Source organism: Ovis aries, chromosome 7 (genome assembly GCF_016772045.2).
Source record: "Ovis aries strain OAR_USU_Benz2616 breed Rambouillet chromosome 7, ARS-UI_Ramb_v3.0, whole genome shotgun sequence".
Classification (NCBI taxonomy): domain Eukaryota; kingdom Metazoa; phylum Chordata; class Mammalia; order Artiodactyla; family Bovidae; genus Ovis; species Ovis aries.
In genome coordinates, this window is record NC_056060.1 from 58802009 (window position 1) to 58823148 (window position 21140).

Consider the following 21140-nt stretch of genomic DNA (forward strand, 5'->3'; position numbering starts at 1 on the left):
CACTCAGTAAAAAGACTATTTGTATCCAACTGTTCAAGCAAACAAATGGGCCATAAATCTATTTAAAAAATGAAATAAGTGCTTTAAAAGTGCTAAATACATGTCAAGCTCATCTCTTGGCACAGATAAAGCTGTTACTTTCTGTATAAAAATTGTACTTAAGATTTCTTTTTATTTCAATAGAAACACTTATGCTTAGATCTGAATAAAACATATTAATTATAAATCACTACTCTTACACTGCTTGGAAAATTTCAACTAGAGATAAGAGACATGAATCATGTTGAAATTATCAGTAGAAAAGCCTTATCTTAAAGTCTGTTTTTTATTAAATATAAATATTTATATATTAAATATTTTATGTGGTTGCTTTTTGCATATTTTAGAGTGATTTTAAATTAACACTGTCACTGTTCTATAGAATAAAACTGCTGTTATAAAGATAAGTTGTTTGGAAGCATCTAAGTGTCAGAGGGGTAAAACTAATGTAGTCAATAAGCCTGAGCTTTTTTTAATCAAGGAGACAAATTTAAATCCAAGTTCTCTCACTTATTTGCTATGTGACTTACACTAAATTATTTAACCTCTTTGGGGATTGTCTATAGTAGACATAGCTGTTTGTCTACTCAAGTTGCTTTCAAACTCTTTAACTTTGATCTATACTAGATAGCACATTCAAAAGCAGAGACGTTACTTTGCCAACAAAGGTCTGTCTAGTCAAGGCTATGGTTTTTCCAATGGTCATGTATGGATGTGAGAGTTGGACTGTGAAGAAAGCTGAGTGCCAAAGAATTGATGCTTTTGAACTGTGGTGTTCAAGACTCTTGAGTGTCCCTTGGACTGCAAGGAGATCCAACCAGTCCATTCTGAAGGAGATCGGTCCTGGGTGTTTGGAAGGACTGATGCTAAAGCTGAAGCTCCAGTACTTTGGCCACCTCATGCAAAGAGCTGACTCATTGGAAAAGACTCTTGATGCTGGGAGGGATTGGGGCAGGAGGAGAAGGGGATGACAGAGGATGAGATGGTTGGATGGCATCACTGACTCGATGGACGTGAGTTTGAGTGAACTCCAGGAGTTGGTGATGGACAGGGAGGCCTGGCATGCTGCAATTCATGGGGTTGCAGAGTCAGACATGACTGAGTGACTGAACTGAACTGAACTGATACTAAGAAATTCATTTTCAGCATGACCAAATATACACACAGATAAACATAAATTTCATAAACCATGTTAGCACCAAGTATGATGAGCTTATTATTTCTACTTTATTTGATTCCATTTTATTTCATTTTTAGTGTCAATTACATTCCATTAAATTGATTTTATGATCCACTAATGGATTGAGACCTGAAATTTGAAAACTATTAGTTTATCCAATACCCATCCCCTTCCTCCTTACTTCTTTGCTTAAAACATCATTCAGAAGTGACTTCAGATAACATATCCCTTTAATGAAGTCAATCCAGTTTAAATGCAAATTACTGATTGGGCTGCCCTTGCCAATTAGTTCAGGGTGTGGATATAGTATAGTTCTGACAAATGTAAGAGGATATTATCTCTCTGGTTTCTTTGCTTAAAAGAGCTCGGAGTCCCATTCATAAAGGTTCCACTCTGATGACCTAATCACCTTTTAGAGGCCCCCAATTCTAACACCATCACATTGGGGGTTAGGATTTCAGCACATGGGTTTGAGGAGAGCTGGGGATAGGGACAGAAACAATCAATCCATTGCACCTGGGGATAAAATTCTTAGTATAGGTAGACAGAAAAAGCAGCAACTTTTTAATCCAAGTACACTATCCCTAAAAGACTAATTGGTTATTATTTAATTACAGTCAGTTGTCCAATAACCCATAATTAAAATCTTTTCTATAGAATGATACACAAACTATGCTATATGTTTTAGGGAACTGAAATTAGAAATAGAAAATATTTATTATTTCTAATATATGGTTATAAAAAGGTGTTTGTCAGCAATTTGCAAACTCACTTCAACAAGCAATATGCTACTGATTATTTTTAAAGTGCACAGTAAATGTAAAGACCTAATGTTAGTAACCTTGAGAAGAAAAGCAATGATTAGTAAACCTTCATTTTTCTTGTTTAGAATCAAGAAAGTATAACTTGAGAAAGTATAACTACTTTCACATACAACAGAATCACTGACTAGGCACTGAAACAAATCCAGTCAACTATCTGCTTGCTTAATATAGAGTTATTTGGTATCCAGTTAAACCATTTTCTATAGCTACTTCAAATGATGTTACACAGGTTTGCTACTGTGGCTACATTCAGATGGTAGCTATAGCCAAGGGAGAAAATTCAAGAAAGCCATCTCTCACATGTCTGGGCCTTTAGTGGTATTCACTAGGGTATTTCAGTTATTCCCTGTGTAGCCTTTCTTTCAGTGTAGTGCCTCCAAAGATCTGCAGCATCTCTAGAAGGCTAGCTTGGGCTTCTCAAGATACCATGTTCCAGCTTTAAATATCTTGGTACATTGATTCCATCTAAGAAGTAAAATTAATCTACTTTTGGGAAAGCTTCTTAATTCCCATTGTGAAAATAAACTGAGGTGTCCAGACTTAAATCTGGAAAATATTTTTAACTTTACAAAAGTATTTTCCTAAAGCAACAAAGACTTCTGTTGTTTCAAATGTTCTCAGGGAAATGTGTCATGAAAGGAAAAAAAAAAAAAGGAATTTTCCCTCCTAAGATTATAAAACATTAGGCTACTTGGTTCAACGTGTTTTCCTTCCCTCCTTCCTACCTTCCTTCCTAAGTGATTTAAAATGAGAATTTATTAGGTGTTAAGTTATTTAAAGTTTCTCTAGAGTTTCCTAAAATGTTTGTGCAATGTTTACTTGAGAAATTGGAGGAAAACAGGGTTACAATGGCAAACATTTAATAACGTATCTCTGTGGCAAAAATCCTCTATAATGAGTGATAAAAAGACTAGGAAATTTTCTCTGAAAATGGAAGAAATCTAGACTCTAAAAAATTCCATTAGCTTTCCAATTTTTAATAAGCCCTGAAAGTAACAAAGCAATTTTTTCTTCAGATTCAAGGTAGTTATAAAATTTCAAAGTATGTAATCAATGAAAGAAAAAGGAGTCATCAATAATTAGAAGATTTGAGTCTATTTGAAGCAGTGTCAAGGATATACATGTGTTAGAAGAAACCATTGCTCTTGATAATAAAATTGTAAACATTAATGTATTGGTGTTCAAGAGTAAACAAGATATGCTTTCATACATATTTGAGTTGGTTCTTTGAATTCCCAGCAGAGAACCAGTTGGAATCAACACTTTCATACAGGACAAACATAATTTATTTCTTAAGCTAATAGTTAGCGTTCACTCTAAAAATTTAACCAGAACTTTCACTCACAGTGTCTGCTTTAGAAATTAACAATTGTTTATTAAATGTTCATGAGAGTGAAATTGTTAGTCTCTCAGTTGTGTCCGACTCTTTGCGACCCCGTGGACTGTAGCCAGGCAGGCTCCTCTGTCCATGGAATTCTCCAGGCAAGAATACTGGAGTGGGTTGCCATTCCCTTCTCCAGGGGAGCTTCCCACCCAGGGATTGAACCCCAGGTCTCCACAGGTAGATTCTTTACCACCTGAGCCACCAGGGAAGTGCACCTGTTAAATGTTCATGGATGCCTCTTATGACTGTACTGTATTATAATAACATAAATATTTATAACACATTTAATAACAAAACATATTACCTCTAAGTTCAATGTATATTCAAGTTAAAAAAATGTAATATTAAATTTTCAAACCTTTTTATGATGAAAATATCTCATATTTCATATCTTCTTTAAACTTTTAGCACAACCAGAAGCCTGTGAAGTATTCTCTACCATTTTTTATTTCCAACTTTATCAGCTAGAAAAGTATTTGCAACATCACAAATGATCTCAAAGCAAAGACAAAGGCCAAAAAACCAACAGTAAAACATAGTCACGGAGTTAGAATAAATCAGAGGCTATAAGACCTTTTTGGCTTCCCTGGTGGTTCAGACGGTAAAGAATCCACCTGCAATGCAGGAGACCAGGGTTCGATCCCTGGGTCGGGAAGATCCCCTGGAGGAGGGAATGGATCCCCACTCCAGTATTCTTGCTTGGATAATCCCATGGACAGAGGAACCTGCTGGGCTCCTCAAAAATCCCTCCGTTCTCTACAGGTCTTTTTGTCTTAAGTCTTTCACTTAAGGTCTCCTCTATAAACAAAAAGACTGCTTTATTACTAGATAAAAAACCATTACTAGATATCTATTACTAGATAAAAAACCATCCCCAAATGTAATGGCTTAAAAAATGATTTTAAAATTTCTCATGTTTCTGTGAATTGGCTGGTCATTTTGCTTCAAATGGTGTCAGCTGGAGCCACTCACATGGCTGCATTCAGACGGCTGCTAAGCTGAACTAGCAGGTTCAAGACTTCCCTTATTTGTCTGAAGCCTTAAAAATGCAATGGACTGGGCCATCTCACTTCTTCCCCACATGGCCTCCCTCTCTAGGGATTCTCCACATGGTCCTTCTCTCCAGCAGGACAGCATGGAATCCTAATATAATGGCTCGGGAATCCAATAACGTGAAAACAGAAACTGTCAGGACTTATTTTGTCCATATTTTATGGGTCAAAGTAAGTTACAAAGCCAGCCTAGACTGCGGGGAAGGAAAATGAACTCCATTCCTTGAAGGAAAGAGTAGTTATGTCTGTAGAGATAGGGAAAGATTTAGGAGCCATCTTTGACAAGCATCATTGTCCAACTTCTGGCTAGAATTCTTGTCCCACCTAACGTGCAAAACTATACTTACCCGGTATCCTAAAAGTCTCACCCCATGACATCATTCATTCAAGTTCAGCATCTTATCGTCTAAATCAGGTCCAGACGTGGCAAAAGCACTTCAGGTATTGTTCCTCAGCTGCAGCTATTTGAGACTGGCTTCTTTCAGTCCAGATTTCCTAGTATAGAAAAACCACACAGGGACTCCCTTTGTGATCCAGCGGTTAAGACCCCACCTTCCAAAGTAGGGGCGCGGGCTGCATCCCTGGTCAGGGAATTAAGATCCCACATGCCACAAGATGTGACCTAGATAAACAGAACTCCTTAAAAATAGGAAAGAAAAAGAAAAGTCACACAAACACTTCAGTCTAGACGGGGCTCAGGGAAGTGGGAGACACAAAACTAAAATTGTTGTGAGGGTCCCTACACTAAGGGCACGGGATAGTGCTTGACTGTGGTTCTGTCCATCCCTCTGCTGGTGATTTCCTAACCCATCCCTCACCTTGCTTCTTGGCCCCTCCCTCTGGGATTCTGGCTCTGCCAGTCATTCTGTCATTTTTCCCTAAGAAATGACAAGCACTGGGTTGGAAATATTTCCTCTAAATTCTTCTTTTAAACTGAACAGTTCCTCAGTTCAGTTCAGTTCAGTTTATTCGCTCAGTCGTGTCCAACTCTTTGTGACCCCATGAACCGCAGCACGCCAGGCCTCCCTGTCTATCACCATCTCCCGGAGTTCACTCAGACTCACGTCCATCAAGTCCGTGATGCCATCCAGCCATCTCATTCTCGGTCGTCCTCTTCTCTTCCTGCCCCCAATCCGTCCCAGTATCAGAGTCTTTTCCAATGAGTCAACTCTTCACATGAGGTGGCCCAAGTACTGGAGTTTCAGCTTTAGCATTATTCCTTCCAAAGAAATCCCAGGACTGATCTCCTTCAGAATGGACTGGTTGGATCTCCTTGCAGTCCAAGGGACTCTCAAGAGTCTTCTCCAACACCACAGTTCAAAAACATCAATTCTTTGGTGCTCTGCCTTCTTCACAGTCCAGCTCTCACATCCATACATGACCACTGGAAAAACCATAGCCTTGACTAGACGGGCCTTAGTCGGCAAAGTAATGTCTCTACTTTTCAATATGCTATCTAGGTTGGTCATAACTTTCCTTCCAAGGAGTAAGCGTCTTTTAATTTCATGGCTGCAGTCACCATCTGTAGTGATTTTGGAGCCCAAAAAAATAAAGTCTGACACTGTTTCCACTGTTCCCCCATCTATTTCCCATGAAGTCATGGGACCGGATGCCATGATCTTCATTTTCTGAATGTTGAGCTTTAAGCCAACTTTTTCACTCTCCTCTTTCACTTTCCTCAAGAGGCTTTTTAGTTCCTCTTCACTTTCTGCCATAAGGGTTGTGTCATCTGCATATTTGAGGTTATTGATATTTCTCCCAGCAATCTTGATTCCAGCTTGTGTTTTTTCCAGTCCAGCGTTTCTCATGATGTACTCTGCATATAAGTTAAATAAGCAGGGTGACAATATACAGCCTTGACATACTCCTCTTCCTATTTGGAACCAGTCTGTTGTTCCATGCCCAGTTCTAACTGTTGCTTCCTGACCTGCATACAGGTTTCTCAAGAGGCAGGTCAGGTGGTCTAGCATTCCCATCTCTTTCAAAATTTTCCAGTTTATTGTGATCCACACAGTTTTAGCTTATTTCTCTCTTCTTGTACATTATCATCAGAAGCTATAAAAAGTTAACTGGTACTTTCACCATAAGGTGCATTTTCTATCTTCTGTGCTATGGCAGGCAAAAGTATTTCCCGGTATACTGTTACCATATAACTCAGGACCTACATTCTCCAGCATTTGATCATTTCCTTACTGCCTTTTCCCATCGTCTACTGAGTTTGTTCACCACTCTCCGAAGCTAATTGTCTCCTAACCACTTGTATTATTTTTCTCCTGCTTGTGTAATGTAACACCAAGTTTAGCAGTCTTAACCAACACAAATTTATTATTATCCAGTTCTGTAGGCTGTTGTTATTCAGTCGCTAAGTCTTGTCTGACCCTTTGCGACCCCATGAACCACAGCATGCCAGGCTTCCCTGTCATTCACTCTCTTAGAGTTTGCTCAAACTTGAGTCAGTGATGGTTAGAAACACAACACTGATCTCACAGGAATAAAATCAATATGTTTGCTGAACTATATTCCTTTCTGGAGGCTCTAGAGAGGAATGTATTTCCTCACCTCTTCCAGCTTCTAGAGGCTGCCCACATTCCTTGGCTTGTGGTTCCCCTTATCCATCAGCAAAGACAGCAACAGTGGTCTGAGTCCTAATTTTGCATCACTCCGACTTCCTCTTATGTATCCCTCTCCCACTGTAAGGACCTTTGTGTTTATATTGGCCCATCTGGATAATCCAAAGTAAACTCAAGATCTTTAATCACATCTGCAAAGTCCCTTTTACCACATAAGGTAACATATTCATAGGTCAGGGGGTTAGGATGTGGCTATCAACAGGTGGAGGAACTATATTTAACCACACTGACCTTTCAGTCTCCACTAACACTTTTCTTGCCACTCTCCAATATCCACCTGTTGCCTAGTCTTAAAGCCATACCCCATGTTTCTGGATTTTGTTATGATTATACACCATTCCAGATAATTGTTCATCTGTTGAAAGTGAAATTGTTGGTCGCCCAGTTGTGTCCTATGTTTTGCAACCTCGTGGACTGTAGCCCGCCAGGCTCCTCTTTCCATGGAATTCTCCAGTCCAAGAATACTGGAGTGGGTTGCCATTTCCTTCTCATTTGTTGTGGAATAACAAATCACACCCTAAAATATAGTGTTTTAAAATTAATAACTATTATTTACAATTTCTCAAAATTCTGTGTGACTGCTTATATGTTTCCCCCCCATGTGTGCTGGGGTCACTTCTGCAGCTGCATGCAGCTGATCTCACTCAGCCACCAGATGTGGGAAGGGCAGGACTTGAAACAAAGTGGCTCTCTGCACTTGAGCCAGACTCTGAAGCAGCTGACAGCTGACCTCATTCCTTGCAGCCAGGCAGCAAGTCCTTTCTTGAAAATGAATCTGGGTAGCATGTCTTTTTGCTTACCACAATCCACCACTTGCTCCAGAAATGTCTATTACTCCATGTATGTTTAGGGAGCAGCTCCTATAAGACTGAAGGGGCCTCTTTTCCTGAGGAAAACTTAAAAGATAGAAGCTAGTGGAGCAAACTGCAATCCCTACTGTTGTAGTAAGACTGTGGAATACAATCAATACTCGTCATCTCCCTCCTCCACTATCAATTCCAGATTTCTCTCAGCCTCCACCTCTACCTTGGCTACTGTGGTTGGCTTACCTGGTGTTGTGACCCAGACCCTCATTCCTGGAAGGGCCTGAGTTTCTGCCACCATGCAGTCCTCAGGATGAAGTTGCTATGCCTACTCATGCATGCTTGCTAAGTCACTTTAGTCACGTCCAACTCTTTGCGATCCTATGGACTGTAGCCTGCCAGGCTTCTCTGTCCATAGGATTCTCCAGGCAAGGATACTGGAGTAGGTTGTCATTTCCTCCTCCAGAGGATCTTCCCAACCCAGGGACTGAACCTGCATCTCTTACGTCTCCTGCATTAGCAAGTGGGTTCTTTACCACTAATGCCACCTGGGAAGCCACGACAGTCACAATTTGTTAGGTGCCTCACTTGGGCTTCCTGCTCTCAAAGTAGGACCTCTATCTCCTTCTGAGATAGGTAAGACGATGACTCCTTTTCTTGCCTTCCAGTCCCTGGGTACAAGGAACACAAAGTACTCAGATGGCTTCTGAAGCTTATATTACAATGGAGTTTCTGCTATATCTCTTAGCAGAAGTGTGTCCCCTTTAAGGACCAAGACCTCCCAACACATGGAGTTCAGAGTTGTAAAGATAAGAAGCACAAGTGGCACCTTAAGGGTCATTGGAAGTGATTTTAAGGGATAAGGGACACTTCTGCTTCCACTCCTTGGCTTCCAGACCCATATTTTTTTTTGTACTGAAGCATAGTGACATATAAACATCTTTGATCCAATAATATAATACATTCTGGAGTATGGCACCTCACTCTTTCACAGTATTGCTTCTGAACTGGTATTCAGCCATAGGGTCAGCAGGTTGCTCCAAGGCTCTATCAGGCTGGTGGTTTCTGGGTGGTGAGATATGTGACATTATCAGTGGATACTGGTCTACTCCTGCACTTCCTTTTTAGAAAAATAGGTCCCCTAGTTTGATATGACATTACGTGAGATCCCATGCTAGTGAATCTAATAAACACTCAGATGCTGGTACTGACTGAGGCTCTGTAGGCAGGAAAAGCGAGCTCATATCTGGAATATGTGATTATCCAGTGACAAGAAACAGGTGGTCACTCCAGGATGGAGGGAGCCCAACATAGCCAACTTGACACTTGGTCCCAAGGATCAGTGACATATTGGGGACTCAGCATTTCTTTCTATTGCTGGTAGGTTGGACATTTGTCAGCAGGAGTTAAATCAGCCTTGATCAGTTCATCCCATGCCCAGTCTTCACCCCTTCCCCAGTGGACACTCATGTGCCCAAGTGCCAGCACCAATTGGCCGAGGACTGAGGCAGAATGGATGATGCCAACTGAGCAATTTATTCACGTCTTCTTTATTGTTTATTGCTTCTTCAATAGTGGATGCACTCTGGTGAGTGTTAACTGTGATATGAAGACCCTCACAGTTCATGCTCACACTCATTGCCAATATGTCCATCAACAGGCCTCTATTCCAGACTTCCTATGATTGGTCTTCCAGTATTTCTTCTCCCAGGACAATTACCAGTTCAGCCACTTAGGCTATTCTGTTCTGGATAAACTCTGTATGCAACTAAAGGGACCCACTTTCTATAAAGCATCAGTGGTATCTAGCCATCCAATTCTGTTATTCTTCAATCTCGGAGTTCCTTCATGAGTCTCAAATACCTTATACCCTGCACTCACTAGTTCATTCTCTTCCTCTCATTTTACTAGTTGAAAAGGTTTCCACCTTGAGCCAGGGGTTCCTTATGTTCCACGTGCCACACGTGATGGAGTCCTCACTGGCAGCTTAGACCACTCTTGGGATCAACTGTTACAGTTGGGTTCTCTGAAGATCCTGAGATGGAATTTGGGCTACAGGTGTTTATCAGAAAACACCTGTCAAGGGAAGGGGAAGAAGCAGGTTGGGCCAAGGAGGAAGCTCTAGAGTGAGTTTTGCCTGACACGATGTGGTGCATGAGGCTGAAATGGCAAGGCTTTTACATCCCCACTTAGTGCTTGGTCCTCAGATCTAGGGAAGGTATAATCTCAGGTACAGTGTTTTCTATAGCTGCTGCAGATGAAGTGCTGAGAGCTAGATAATCTCTTTCCTCCACACTCCCTGCAGCTCACCAGAGGGTCTTTCCTGGAAGGGGATCCCCTTTATCTCATGCATCCCCATAGCCACCAGAGTCTAATGCATCTGCAAACCACATTTGCTTCTAATTTCAAGATATATCCAGGATCTGACTATCTCTTACCACTCTCCTTTTACAATTGTTCTTGTCCAGGCAAATACCATCTTTCACATAGACTGCTGCTGCTAAGTCATTTCAGTCGTGTCCGACTCTGTGCGACGCCACAGATGGCAGCCCACCAGGCTCCCCCGTCCCTGAGATTCTCCAGGCAAGAACACTGGAGTGGGTTGCCATTTCCTTCTCCAACGCATGAAAGTGAAAGTGAAGTTGCTCAGTCGTGTCCGACCCTCAGCGACCCCATGGACTCCTCCTCCGTCCATGGGATTTTCCAAGCAAGAATACTGGAGTAGGGTGCCATTGCCTTCTCCATCACATAGACTACTTCAGTAGTCTATGAAAAGACAGCCTTCAGTATTCTAATTAATCTTCCAATTTAGCATCTTACCCTCTTATAGTCTGTTTTTCATAAAGGAATCAGAAATAAATCTTGTTACTCCTTTGCTTAAATCCTCCAGTGGCTTCACATCTCCCTCAGAGTAAAACCCAAACGTCAACCATGATCTCCAAGGCACTAAAGATGTGTTCCCTTTATCCCCACTCCACTATGATCCTGTTCTACCTTGTTCCTTTATTCCAGCTAAACTGGCCTCCTTGCTATGTCTCAAACATGCCCAGCATGTTGCTGACTCAGGACCTCTGCACACACTTGTTCCCTCTCCTCAGAATGCTACTCTTTGCATTATCTGCATGACTCGTTTTCTCCCTTCATTTAGGTCTCTGACTTTACCTTGAGATTTTCCCATACAAGTCTATTTAAAATAGCATCCCTTTCCTACACCAGCCAGTGTGTGTCTTTTCCTCTGCCTTACTTTCCTTCTTAGCATGTACTATACACGTTAGGCACTGACGTGCCATATCCACTACCTAGACAAGAAGGCAGCACAGAGTGGACAGCCAAGAATTTTTGTTGAGTGGAAGAATCCTGGAACTTTCCTTTGCTGCTTTTTTGATGCTCTCTCCTCCCTTCTGGTTTGGTTTCTTTCTCCATTCTGCTGGCAAACATCCTTCAGTATCTTCCTAAGCATCTTTATCTCAAAAAGGATATATGGGAGGTAAATTTTTTGAGATGTTGTCTGTCTTTATTGTATACTCACACTTCATTGATTGTACGACTGGAAATAGAACCCAAATCATTTTCACGAGAGTTCTGAAGTCATCATCCCAATGTCTTCTACTTTCCACTATTTTGTAAGAAGTCCTCTGACAACACGCTTCTTGACCTTTGTAAGACCTGTTTCTTCTCTTTGAAACTATGGTTATTTTCTTTGGATCTATGGTGTTCTGCAATTCCTTGGTGCTAAGCCTTAGTCTGTGCCTTTTTAAATTCTAAAAACCTGTGTCTTCTAGTTTTGGGATTAAAATAAAACTTTCCCCCTAAGATTCTTATTCTCTCTGTACTCCTAGATAAAAGACCTCATGGAGTAGTCCTTATTTTTTTTTCCTTCTCTTTTTCATGTCTTTGCCTTTCTGGGAGATCTCCTTAGGTGGAAAAATAAACTCCATCCTTACTTTAGAAATGACATTTAGAAAGAAGACCAAAACAAAGAGTTGCTTTTTGACTAGCTAGTTATTCACTCATCTTAGCAGCAGAATTACTGAATAAAGACAACGAGGTTACAGACACTAAATTAATCCGCCAAGTATTTAGTGTGAAAATTACAGCACAGGTAAAGGAGATTTTTCTCTCCATCAAACATAATATTCTATAATAAATATGTGATGAGATGAATACTATTTACTATAACTACATATAAAATAAGATTGTGGTTGTCAGACTCTCAAGGGGATGACATAGAAACATGGTTAAAACCACATCAAAAATAAACTCAGAATGGATTAAAGACCTAAATGTGAGGCCAGAAACTATAAAACTCCTAGAGGAAAACACACATAGAACACCCTCTGACATAAATCACAGCAAATCCTCTATGACCCACCTCCCAGAGTAATGGAAATAAAATAAAAAATAAACAAATGGGACCTAATTAAACTTAAAAGCTTTTACACAAAGAAGGAAACTATATGCAAGGTGAAAAGACAGCCTTCAGAATGGGAGAAAATAATAGGAAATGAAACAATTGACAAAGAATTAATCTCCAAAATATATAAGCAACTCATGCAGCTCAATACCAAAAAAACAAACAATCCAATCAAAAAGTGGGCAAAAGACCTAAACAGACATTTCTCATAAGAAGAAATACAGATGGCTAATAAACACTTGAAAAGATGCTCAACATCACTCATTATTAGAGAAATGCAAATCAAAACCACAGTGAGGTATCATCTCACGCCAGTCAGAATGGCCATCATCAAAAAGTCCACAGACAATAAAAGCTGGAGAGGGTGTGGAGAAAAGGGAACCCTCTTACACTGTTGGTGGGAATGCAAACTGGTATAGCCACTATGGACAACAACGTGGAGATTCCTTAAAAAACTGAGTCTAGAACTGCCACATGACCCAGCAATCCCATTGCTGGGCATACACCCTGAGGAAACCAGAGCTGAAAGAGACACATGTACCCCAATGTTCACTGAAGCACTGTTTACAATAGCTAGGACTAGGAAGCAACCTAGATGTCCATCAACAGATGAATGGAAAAGGAAGTTACAGTACATATACACAATGGAATATTACTCAGCTATAAAAAATGCATCTGAGTCAGTTCTAATAGGTGGGTGAACCTGGAGCCTATTTTATACAGAGGGAAGTCAGTCAGAAAGAGAAAGACAAATACTGTACATTAACACATATATATGAAATATAGAAAGACAGTACTGACAATCCTACATGCAGGGTAGGGAGCAAAGGAGACACAGATGTAAAGAACAGACTTCTGGACTCAGTGGAAGAAAGCATGGGTGGGATAATTTGAGAATAGCATTGAAACATGTACATTACCATATGTAAAGCACATGACCAGTCCAAGTTTGATGCATGAAACAGGGCACCCAGAGCCAGTGCTCTGGGACAACCCAGAGGGATAGGGTATGGAGGGAAAGGGGAGGGGGTTTCAGGATCGGGAGGACACATGTTTATCTGGGGCCGATTCATGTTGATGTATGGCAAAAACTATAATACGTAATTATCCTCCAATTAAAAGAAATTAATTAAAATTATTTACAATATTGTGGTTTTTGCCATACATTGACATGAATCAGCCATGGGTATACATGTTCCCCCCACCCCCCCATCTTGAACCCCCATCCCTCCTCTCTCCCTCTGGGTTGTCCCAGTGCACTGGCTTTGAGTGCCCTGTTTCATGCATTGAGCTGGACTGGTCACCTATTTTACATACGGTAATATACATATTTCAATGCTATTCTCAAATCTTTATTCTCTCAAGTCTAAAAAAAAGAAACATGGTTAAAAACAATGTGGAGAGTAGTGCTTTGGTCCATCTCAGCAACCCCACTAAAAACTCAACATGAATATGCAGTGTCCGTGTAGATTAATATATTAGGTGTATGAACAGACTCATTCCACCTAGCTAATACTCTTCCTTTTTGTGAATTTATGGTAACTGGTATATACAAATAATCCCTAACTTTCTCCTTAACAACAAATGGTTGTTGTTAAGTATACACACTATTATCAGTAAATGTCTTTCCCTTCAAGGTTTTTATTAAATACAATGTAACAGGCAGCCTATAGTTTCAATTGCCACTTTAAACTAAGGTTGGACTTTTACTTAGAATTTACAATTTTCTATTCATTATATTTTGTCCTCCAACTCTTGCATTAACTTTTTACTTCTGCAAGCACATTTTTAATTTACAGAATCTTGTCTATTGCTGGTTCTTTTTCACACTATCCCATTCATGTCCTGTAAATACAATATACTTTTTTTTTTTTTAAGATATTTAGTTTTCCTTTCATTCTGTTTCCTTTGGATTCCTCCCCTCCTTGTTAACTGGGCCTCTCTTTCTAATTTGGAGGCTTTCACTAAGTGTTATTGATGACTGGTGATTTTTGGCTGGTGGTCTTCATTGCAGGCTTACTAAGAGTTTAGCCAAACTCTTCACTAAGGGTCTTCTGTCAGCATTTGGAGGCAAAAATTTGGTAAAATTATCAGTAGCAGTAACACAGAAGACAGAAAATGTACCTAATTCACTCACGGCACCAAGTGAGACTTTGAAGCAGAATTTTGAAAGAATAAGCTGGCTGCTATGAACTGCAATTTATAAGGTATTCTAACAGAAAGACGAATTCAAACATAAAGAAGTGGCTACACAAATATTACTAAGAGGGAATATAGAGTCTAGGCTGGAAAGTGAAACTGTTTTCACCAAATCAAACACTGAATCATTAAATATAGCTTTACGACAAACACCAAATTCAGGGTATTGCCATCACCATGGCCTCAGGGTAAAAACATCGCTTGCCAATGCAAGAGATGCGGGTCCGATCCCTAGGTCAGGAAGATCGCCCAGAGTAGGGAATGGCAATCCATTCCAGTATTCTTGCCGGGAAAATCCAATGGACAGAGGAACATGGAATGCTACAGTCCACATGGCTGCAATCAGACAGAACTGAGTGACTGAGCACACACACATACACAAGGGAAAGGGTGTAACTATACAGTCATGTTGTACAACCTCTGACGGGATTAAAGAGATGCCTTTCAACTGAATCAAAGGGTTACTAGAAAGATTAAGGAAATTAGAAGACTGCTATGCTCAATACATGCACATTTCTACAGACTAGGCTGTGAGTACTTGGAGCATCTCAGGCTGAACTAGTTAATGAATGTTTCTGTAATATACTTCCACTGGAGTTTTCTAGACCTTTACCCCCCAGCAGCTCCCATATTTGGGAGAACCCCAATTACTTTATTAAACATCTTTATTCATGCAATACTTTAATCTGCTTTCCTCACCACCTGGCTTCTCTAGAAAAGAGAGCCTGAGGCACAAATTAAATCTATTACTTTATTAGAACAGGCAATCCAGGCTGGTGAGAGTAAAGATGTAAGGCTAACAAGGACTGGAAGCAAATGTAAATTGATAAACCAAACAGTATTTCATTTCTGGTTCATGATTTTAGTCTTGAAGAGACACTGCTGATAATTTGGCCAGTGCAGTTGCTTAGCTACATGGTACATACTCTGGGCAAGAGGGTGAAAAACTGTGTCTCAAAATAGTCCATGAAAAAGGATAGGAATTTGTGTGAAAGCTTCTTCTAGCCCATTGATCCAAGTCTTGCAGACAACTGGCTCTCCCAGATTGCATCATCTAACCCTTTTGACAATCACTAGGGGAAACCCTGTGGCATGATGCTTCCTTGAGTCCAGAAGTGTTCGCATGGGCCACAGATTCTGAGCAGATGGCTAGAGGACCTCAGGCAGAGCAATCACTCCAGCCTGCTAATATAGTGTCACTATAAAGGGTGATAGCTATGGCAAGGTGGTTGGTGGCCTAGGAAACAGTGAGGCAAAGAAGGTGAGAAGCCACTTGATAAAGATGTCAGATACTACATCCAAAGATGAGATATCTATTGCTGTTAATACATAATGCTGTATCATAATAGCTATAAAGCTTCAGAGGCATAACAATGGACATCCCTTGTTCACACATCTATAATCAGATAGGTGTCAGGTTCTACTGATCTTGGCTGGGATGGTTCACATACCTGTGGGTTGACTGGCTACTAGCCAGTCTAAGACTGGATTCAGGTAGGGTGACCAGGGTAATTTGGCTCTGCTTAATGCATGTCTCACCCTCTAGGAAGCTAAGCCAGACATGTATGTGCATTTGGCGACAGCAGTAGCACAAGAGTAAGTGGGAATACACTAGATGTTTGGAAACACATACAGGCCACAAAGTACTTGAGAATGCACTTCAAAGGAGGATGAAAAAAACACCATGAATACAGGGAGGAGTAAAGAATTAGGGTGGCTTTTACAGTCTCTCAGACCAAAGATAAACAAGACAAGTATAGACAATTCATTGTTCAAACCGGTATTATTATTGTTTGGGGGGAAGAATTGAAGATTTTTCTGGACTTAGCTATAAATTAGGCTCTTATGGAGTATGTGGGCTGTCTTTCTTAAGACAGCTGTAAGACAGGAGCAAATGAGGTTTTTTCCCTTCTCCCTTTTAACAATTATATTTTGTTGGTTTGTAGAGCCAGTTAAATGGCAATAGATTTTGGCTCAGGAAAACTCATATTTAGCCCAGAGAAATCCAACTTTGGCCCTGCTTAAGTCAATTCAGGCCTTCCTCTGTTCCCAGGGCCAAGTTCTAAGCATGAAGAAATCCATTTTAATTCCATTCTTGTAAAATAACTGCTAGTCAGTTATTGCTTATTGACTAATAGGCAAGTCAGATAGTTTATTTGGCTAAGACTATGGGGGCTAATAATGTTCAAACTTTATATAAGCCACATTCCTTTTAATGAAGAGTCTAATAAAATGGTGACCTCACTGAACCAAATCATAAGTCCCAGATTCGAGGCAGGATTCTGCCACTAACTAGTTGGGTGACCCTATGGACTCGATGAACGTGAGTCTGCGTGAACTCTGGGAGTTGGTGACGGACAGGGAGGCCTGGCGTGCTGCGATTCAAGGGGTCGCAAAGAGTCGGACACGACTGAGCAACTGAACTGAACTAAACTGAACTGATGGGCAAGTTACTTAATCTCATTAGGCCTCAACTGCCACAGATACATTAATCAGGGACTGCTCTAAATTACAATGTTTCAAAAGATCTATTGTCACAGTATGTTAGCAGGATTCCTTATTCAAAAAAAGTTTAAGAAATACTAACTTGAAGTTCAAAATGTTTATTGCAGGACTTTTCAGCACTTTCATTCTGTGCCTTTTGAATCTCTAAGAGGGGGATATAACGTGCAGCAAACAAATTTTACCCACAACTTTTTTTTTTTTTCATAAAACACATGTCCCACTGAGTGTACTTGGGGAAATGTATTGCTAATTCTAGCACTCACGTGGGTGAAATTTATCCCTCTTTATGGGATAGTCAATATCCCATAAAGAGGACAACTTCAAGTGGGGACTTTTGAGAAAAACACCTCCTTTGTGGCTCAGTGGTAAAGAATTCACCTGCCAGTGCAGAAGCTGCAAGAGATGAAGGTTCTATCCCTGGGTCAGGAAGATCCCTTGAAGAAGGAAATGGCAACCCACTCTAGTATTTCTGCCTGGGAAATGCTATGGACAAGGAAGCCTAACAGGCTACATACAGTCTGTGGGGCTGGAGAGAGTCGGAAATGACTTAGCGACTGAACAGCGTACAAAAATCACTATTTACAAAGGTACAGGCAGAGTTTTGGAAAACCAAGGTGTAAATGACCTACTCTGGGGCTAGGAACACCTAGGAGGCCTTACTACATAAATGAAAAGGGGTAAAAGGAGGAAGCATGGGTCTGAAATGAACCGGAATAACTGCTGGGAAAAGGATGCCTGGTAAGATGACCTTCAGTACAGGGACACAGCCACCCATGGTGGCCTGGCAGCAAAGCAGCCAGGGAGATAAACACCACAATTTCATTTTCCTTTCAACTTTCAACCTACTGCTGGTCCTTCTGTTTGCTGATCCCAACCAAAAGCCAATGGGCAAGGGGACCTACCTCACAGAGCAGAGAGCAGAGTGGGAAAGGCTGAAAGGCAGATCCAGAGGGCAAATAGAAGGTATTCAGCACAGTAGGGCTCCATTCACAAGCAGCTAGATTAGATGATTAAATGATGTCCTCAGGACTCAAGTCTTTTTTATCTCTCCACTGTTTCTTTTGCTGGCTTCATTCTAAGGCAAAGTTTTGCCACCTGCAGCAGAGATGTCACCAGTAGCTCTAGGGTTATATACATCATGCTTAGTTCACAATTTCATAAAAAGAATAAACACATGTATAGCACTTACTATATGCCAGGTGCTATTGAAAGCCCCAGAGATACATTCACTCAGCTAAACCTCAACATCATCCTAAAATACCTACCGTATTACTGGTCTCTTCAGTAATCAAGAAACCGACAAGTGACTGGTAGGTGGAAAATGAAAACTGAGATTTAGATTTAGATAGTCTAGCCCTGTAGTCTAGCTCTAGAGGCTGTGCTTTTAACCAGTGAACCATAGTGCTTTAAGAAAAATAACCTACCTCCTTGAACATTCATATTACTTATCAAAAAGGAAACGTGCTTATCCTAGATCAATCACTAGGCATTTTGCTTGCTAACCTGGGTCATATGTCCATCCCTAAGACAGGACGTGATTATTCACAATTCCTCCCTAAAAAAGATGCAGATTAAAGAAAAAAAAAAAAAAAGTCCATCACAGGCAACGTGGACTTAAAGAAACAGCCCTATGGACTGGAGCTACAATTCTAGTTCTGCCCAGGTTTGCCATCAACCTTGAACAAATTACTTTAGGAGATTCTGTGAGTATAGGTAGAAAGATATGAAGATCTCTAAAGAAATATCTAATTACATCTAATCACAGATATAAAATAACACATTACTATATTAAAATATAGTAATAAAATTGAGACCTGCCAAACTTGAGCATTTAACTTCTGAAATAAATTTTTTGGTCAACACTCTCTCTGAAAATTCCCTTAGAAATATCTTCATTTTAAAAAATATGAAAATAGATAAAACCTTAGTTTTTCGAGTGGTCTTACAGACATTACACATGAATATTTCCTAGGAATAAACAAAGCACAATTATAATTTTATTGATTTTAGCAAAATAAAATTACATAAGAAACTTTTTTGAAAAAACTAATGGGTAAGTTTTCTTGTTTCCTTGTCTCCAGGGCACTTGGCATTCTTTATCAACTGGTGCATAAAAGAGTAGAAAAATAAAAGATTATCATATTGTCCTTTGTATTTCTCTTTTAATATATCAGTATGATAGTCTACCAAAAAGTAGTAAATAGCTTCAATTGTGGAAAGGAAGGTATCTGGCTTTCCTTTTTGATGGCGCCAAAAGCAAGTTTTTCTTGTTTTCAACTCAACTTGTAGCAGCCCTGCCAAAAACAAATAAGAAAAATATAGGTATTTCTTGTTAACCACAGGGTGTGGTACAATAATGACTTCCCTTAATTACTTTAAGGAATTTTTTTTTAACTTCTTCAATACCAATTCCAAACGGTATTTTCTCAAATGTATTAAGATATATATGGAAGCAATACAAAACACAGGATGAAATATTATCCATGACAGTTATCTATAAGTCTCAGACCTTACAGCAATGGGTTACAAGTGGTCAACATTTAGATGGTCATTTCTGTCATCTATTTACCAATGTCTTTTTTTCACTTTAACCTGTGACAGGACTAAGTTCACCAATTTTCAGAAGAGTTTCCTTGATAAATTGACATTTTTAAGACATCATTCATTCTGAAACTCACTGAGACCAGATAGGCAGGTTAACGGTTCTTAATACTGTTAAAGCTATTGGATGATCACTTTTTGGCTCTCTCTTCATGTACGGAGTACCTAGAGCTGTTTCATTAGCTGTCACATCTGTGTTTCAGAGCCTTGGGGACACAGTCAGCTAATGCTGTGCTCCTAAATATATAAAGAGGAAATGACTCATGAAATCTTACAATAGTGCTCTCATCTTTTGGGCTTCCCTTGTGGCTCAGCTGGTAAAGAACCTGCCTGCCATGTGGAAGACCTGGGTTGGATCCCTGGGTTAGGAAGATCCACTGGAGAACGGAAAGGCTCTACACCAGTATTATGGCCTGGAGAATTCCATGAATTGTACAGTCCATGAGATCACAAAGAGTCAGACATGACTGAGCCACTTTCACTTTCACTCTCATCTCTTACAACTCAGACATCAACATACAAACTCAGAAGGCTTTTAGCACCTTAGACCAGCACTCAGACTCACAATAAAATTTGCTTTTAAAAAATCAATACTCACAACAAATATAAACTGACTACACCTGCCATTTAAAAGACAATGATCATCAGAATGTAACACAATAGGAATGACATCACAAGGCTTCCATTCAACACTGCACTCAAGGTCTTAGTTAACACAATACTACAAAAACAATAAATTAATTCCATGCATAATAATTGAAAAGGGAAAAATACAATTGACATCTGTTGTTGTTCAGTTGCTAAGTTGTGTCTTACTCTTTGTGACCCAATGGACTGCAGCATGCCAAAGTTCTCTGTCATTCACTATCTCATGGGGTTTGCTCAAATTCATGTCCATTGAGTTGATAATGCCATCCAATCACCTCATCCTCTGCTGCCCCCTTCTCCTTTTGCCCTCAATCTTTCCCAGCATCAGAGTCCTTTCCAATAAGTTGGCTCTTTGCATCAGGTGGCCAAGGTATTGGAACTTCAGCTTCAGCATCAGTCATTCCAATGCATATTCAGGACTGACTTCCTTTATTATTAGGATTTTTATTAGGATTGACTGGTTTGATCTCCTTGCAGTCCAAGGGAATCTCAAAAGTCTTCTCCAGTACCACAATTCAAAAGCATCAATTCTTTGGCACTCAGTCTTCTTTATGGTTCAACTCTCACATCCGAACATGACTACTAGAAAAATCATAGCTTTGACTATATGAACCTTTGTTGGCAAAGTGATGCCTCTGCTTTTTAATATGCTGTCTAGGTTTATCATAGCTTTCCTTTCAAGAAGCAAGCATCTTTTGGATCACAGTCTTGTCATGGTGAAATATATTGGGGTAGAGAGATTTTTAAAAGGAACAAAAGTGCTAAACATGAAAGATGGATAAATTCCACACTAAGAATTTCAGTTCTTCAAAAGATACCATAAAGAAATTTAGAAGATGAGTCAGAGACTGCATGAAGATA

At 40.0% G+C, this 21140-nt stretch overlaps 1 protein-coding gene across 13 annotated transcripts in view; it reads right to left on the reverse strand.

Moving 5' to 3' along the window:
* Positions 1–21140, reverse strand: part of DTWD1 (DTW domain containing 1) — a 41201-nt gene that overhangs the window by 3741 nt on the left and 16320 nt on the right. For 5 of the 13 annotated variants that reach the window (XM_060418033.1, XM_042252491.2, XM_012181601.4 and 2 more), the window contains 2 exons: positions 17933–19324; positions 4827–4974 (listed from right to left, as the gene is read on the reverse strand). In XM_060418033.1, coding sequence (XP_060274016.1) covers positions 19077–19324 — 248 coding nt within the window. In that variant the 3' untranslated portion in view covers positions 4827–4974; positions 17933–19076. Of the gene's footprint in view, positions 1–4826; positions 6296–17932; positions 19325–21140 lie in introns of all 13 variants that reach the window. The other 8 variants (XM_060418038.1, XM_060418041.1, XM_060418035.1 and 5 more) reach the window with 5 other exon arrangements.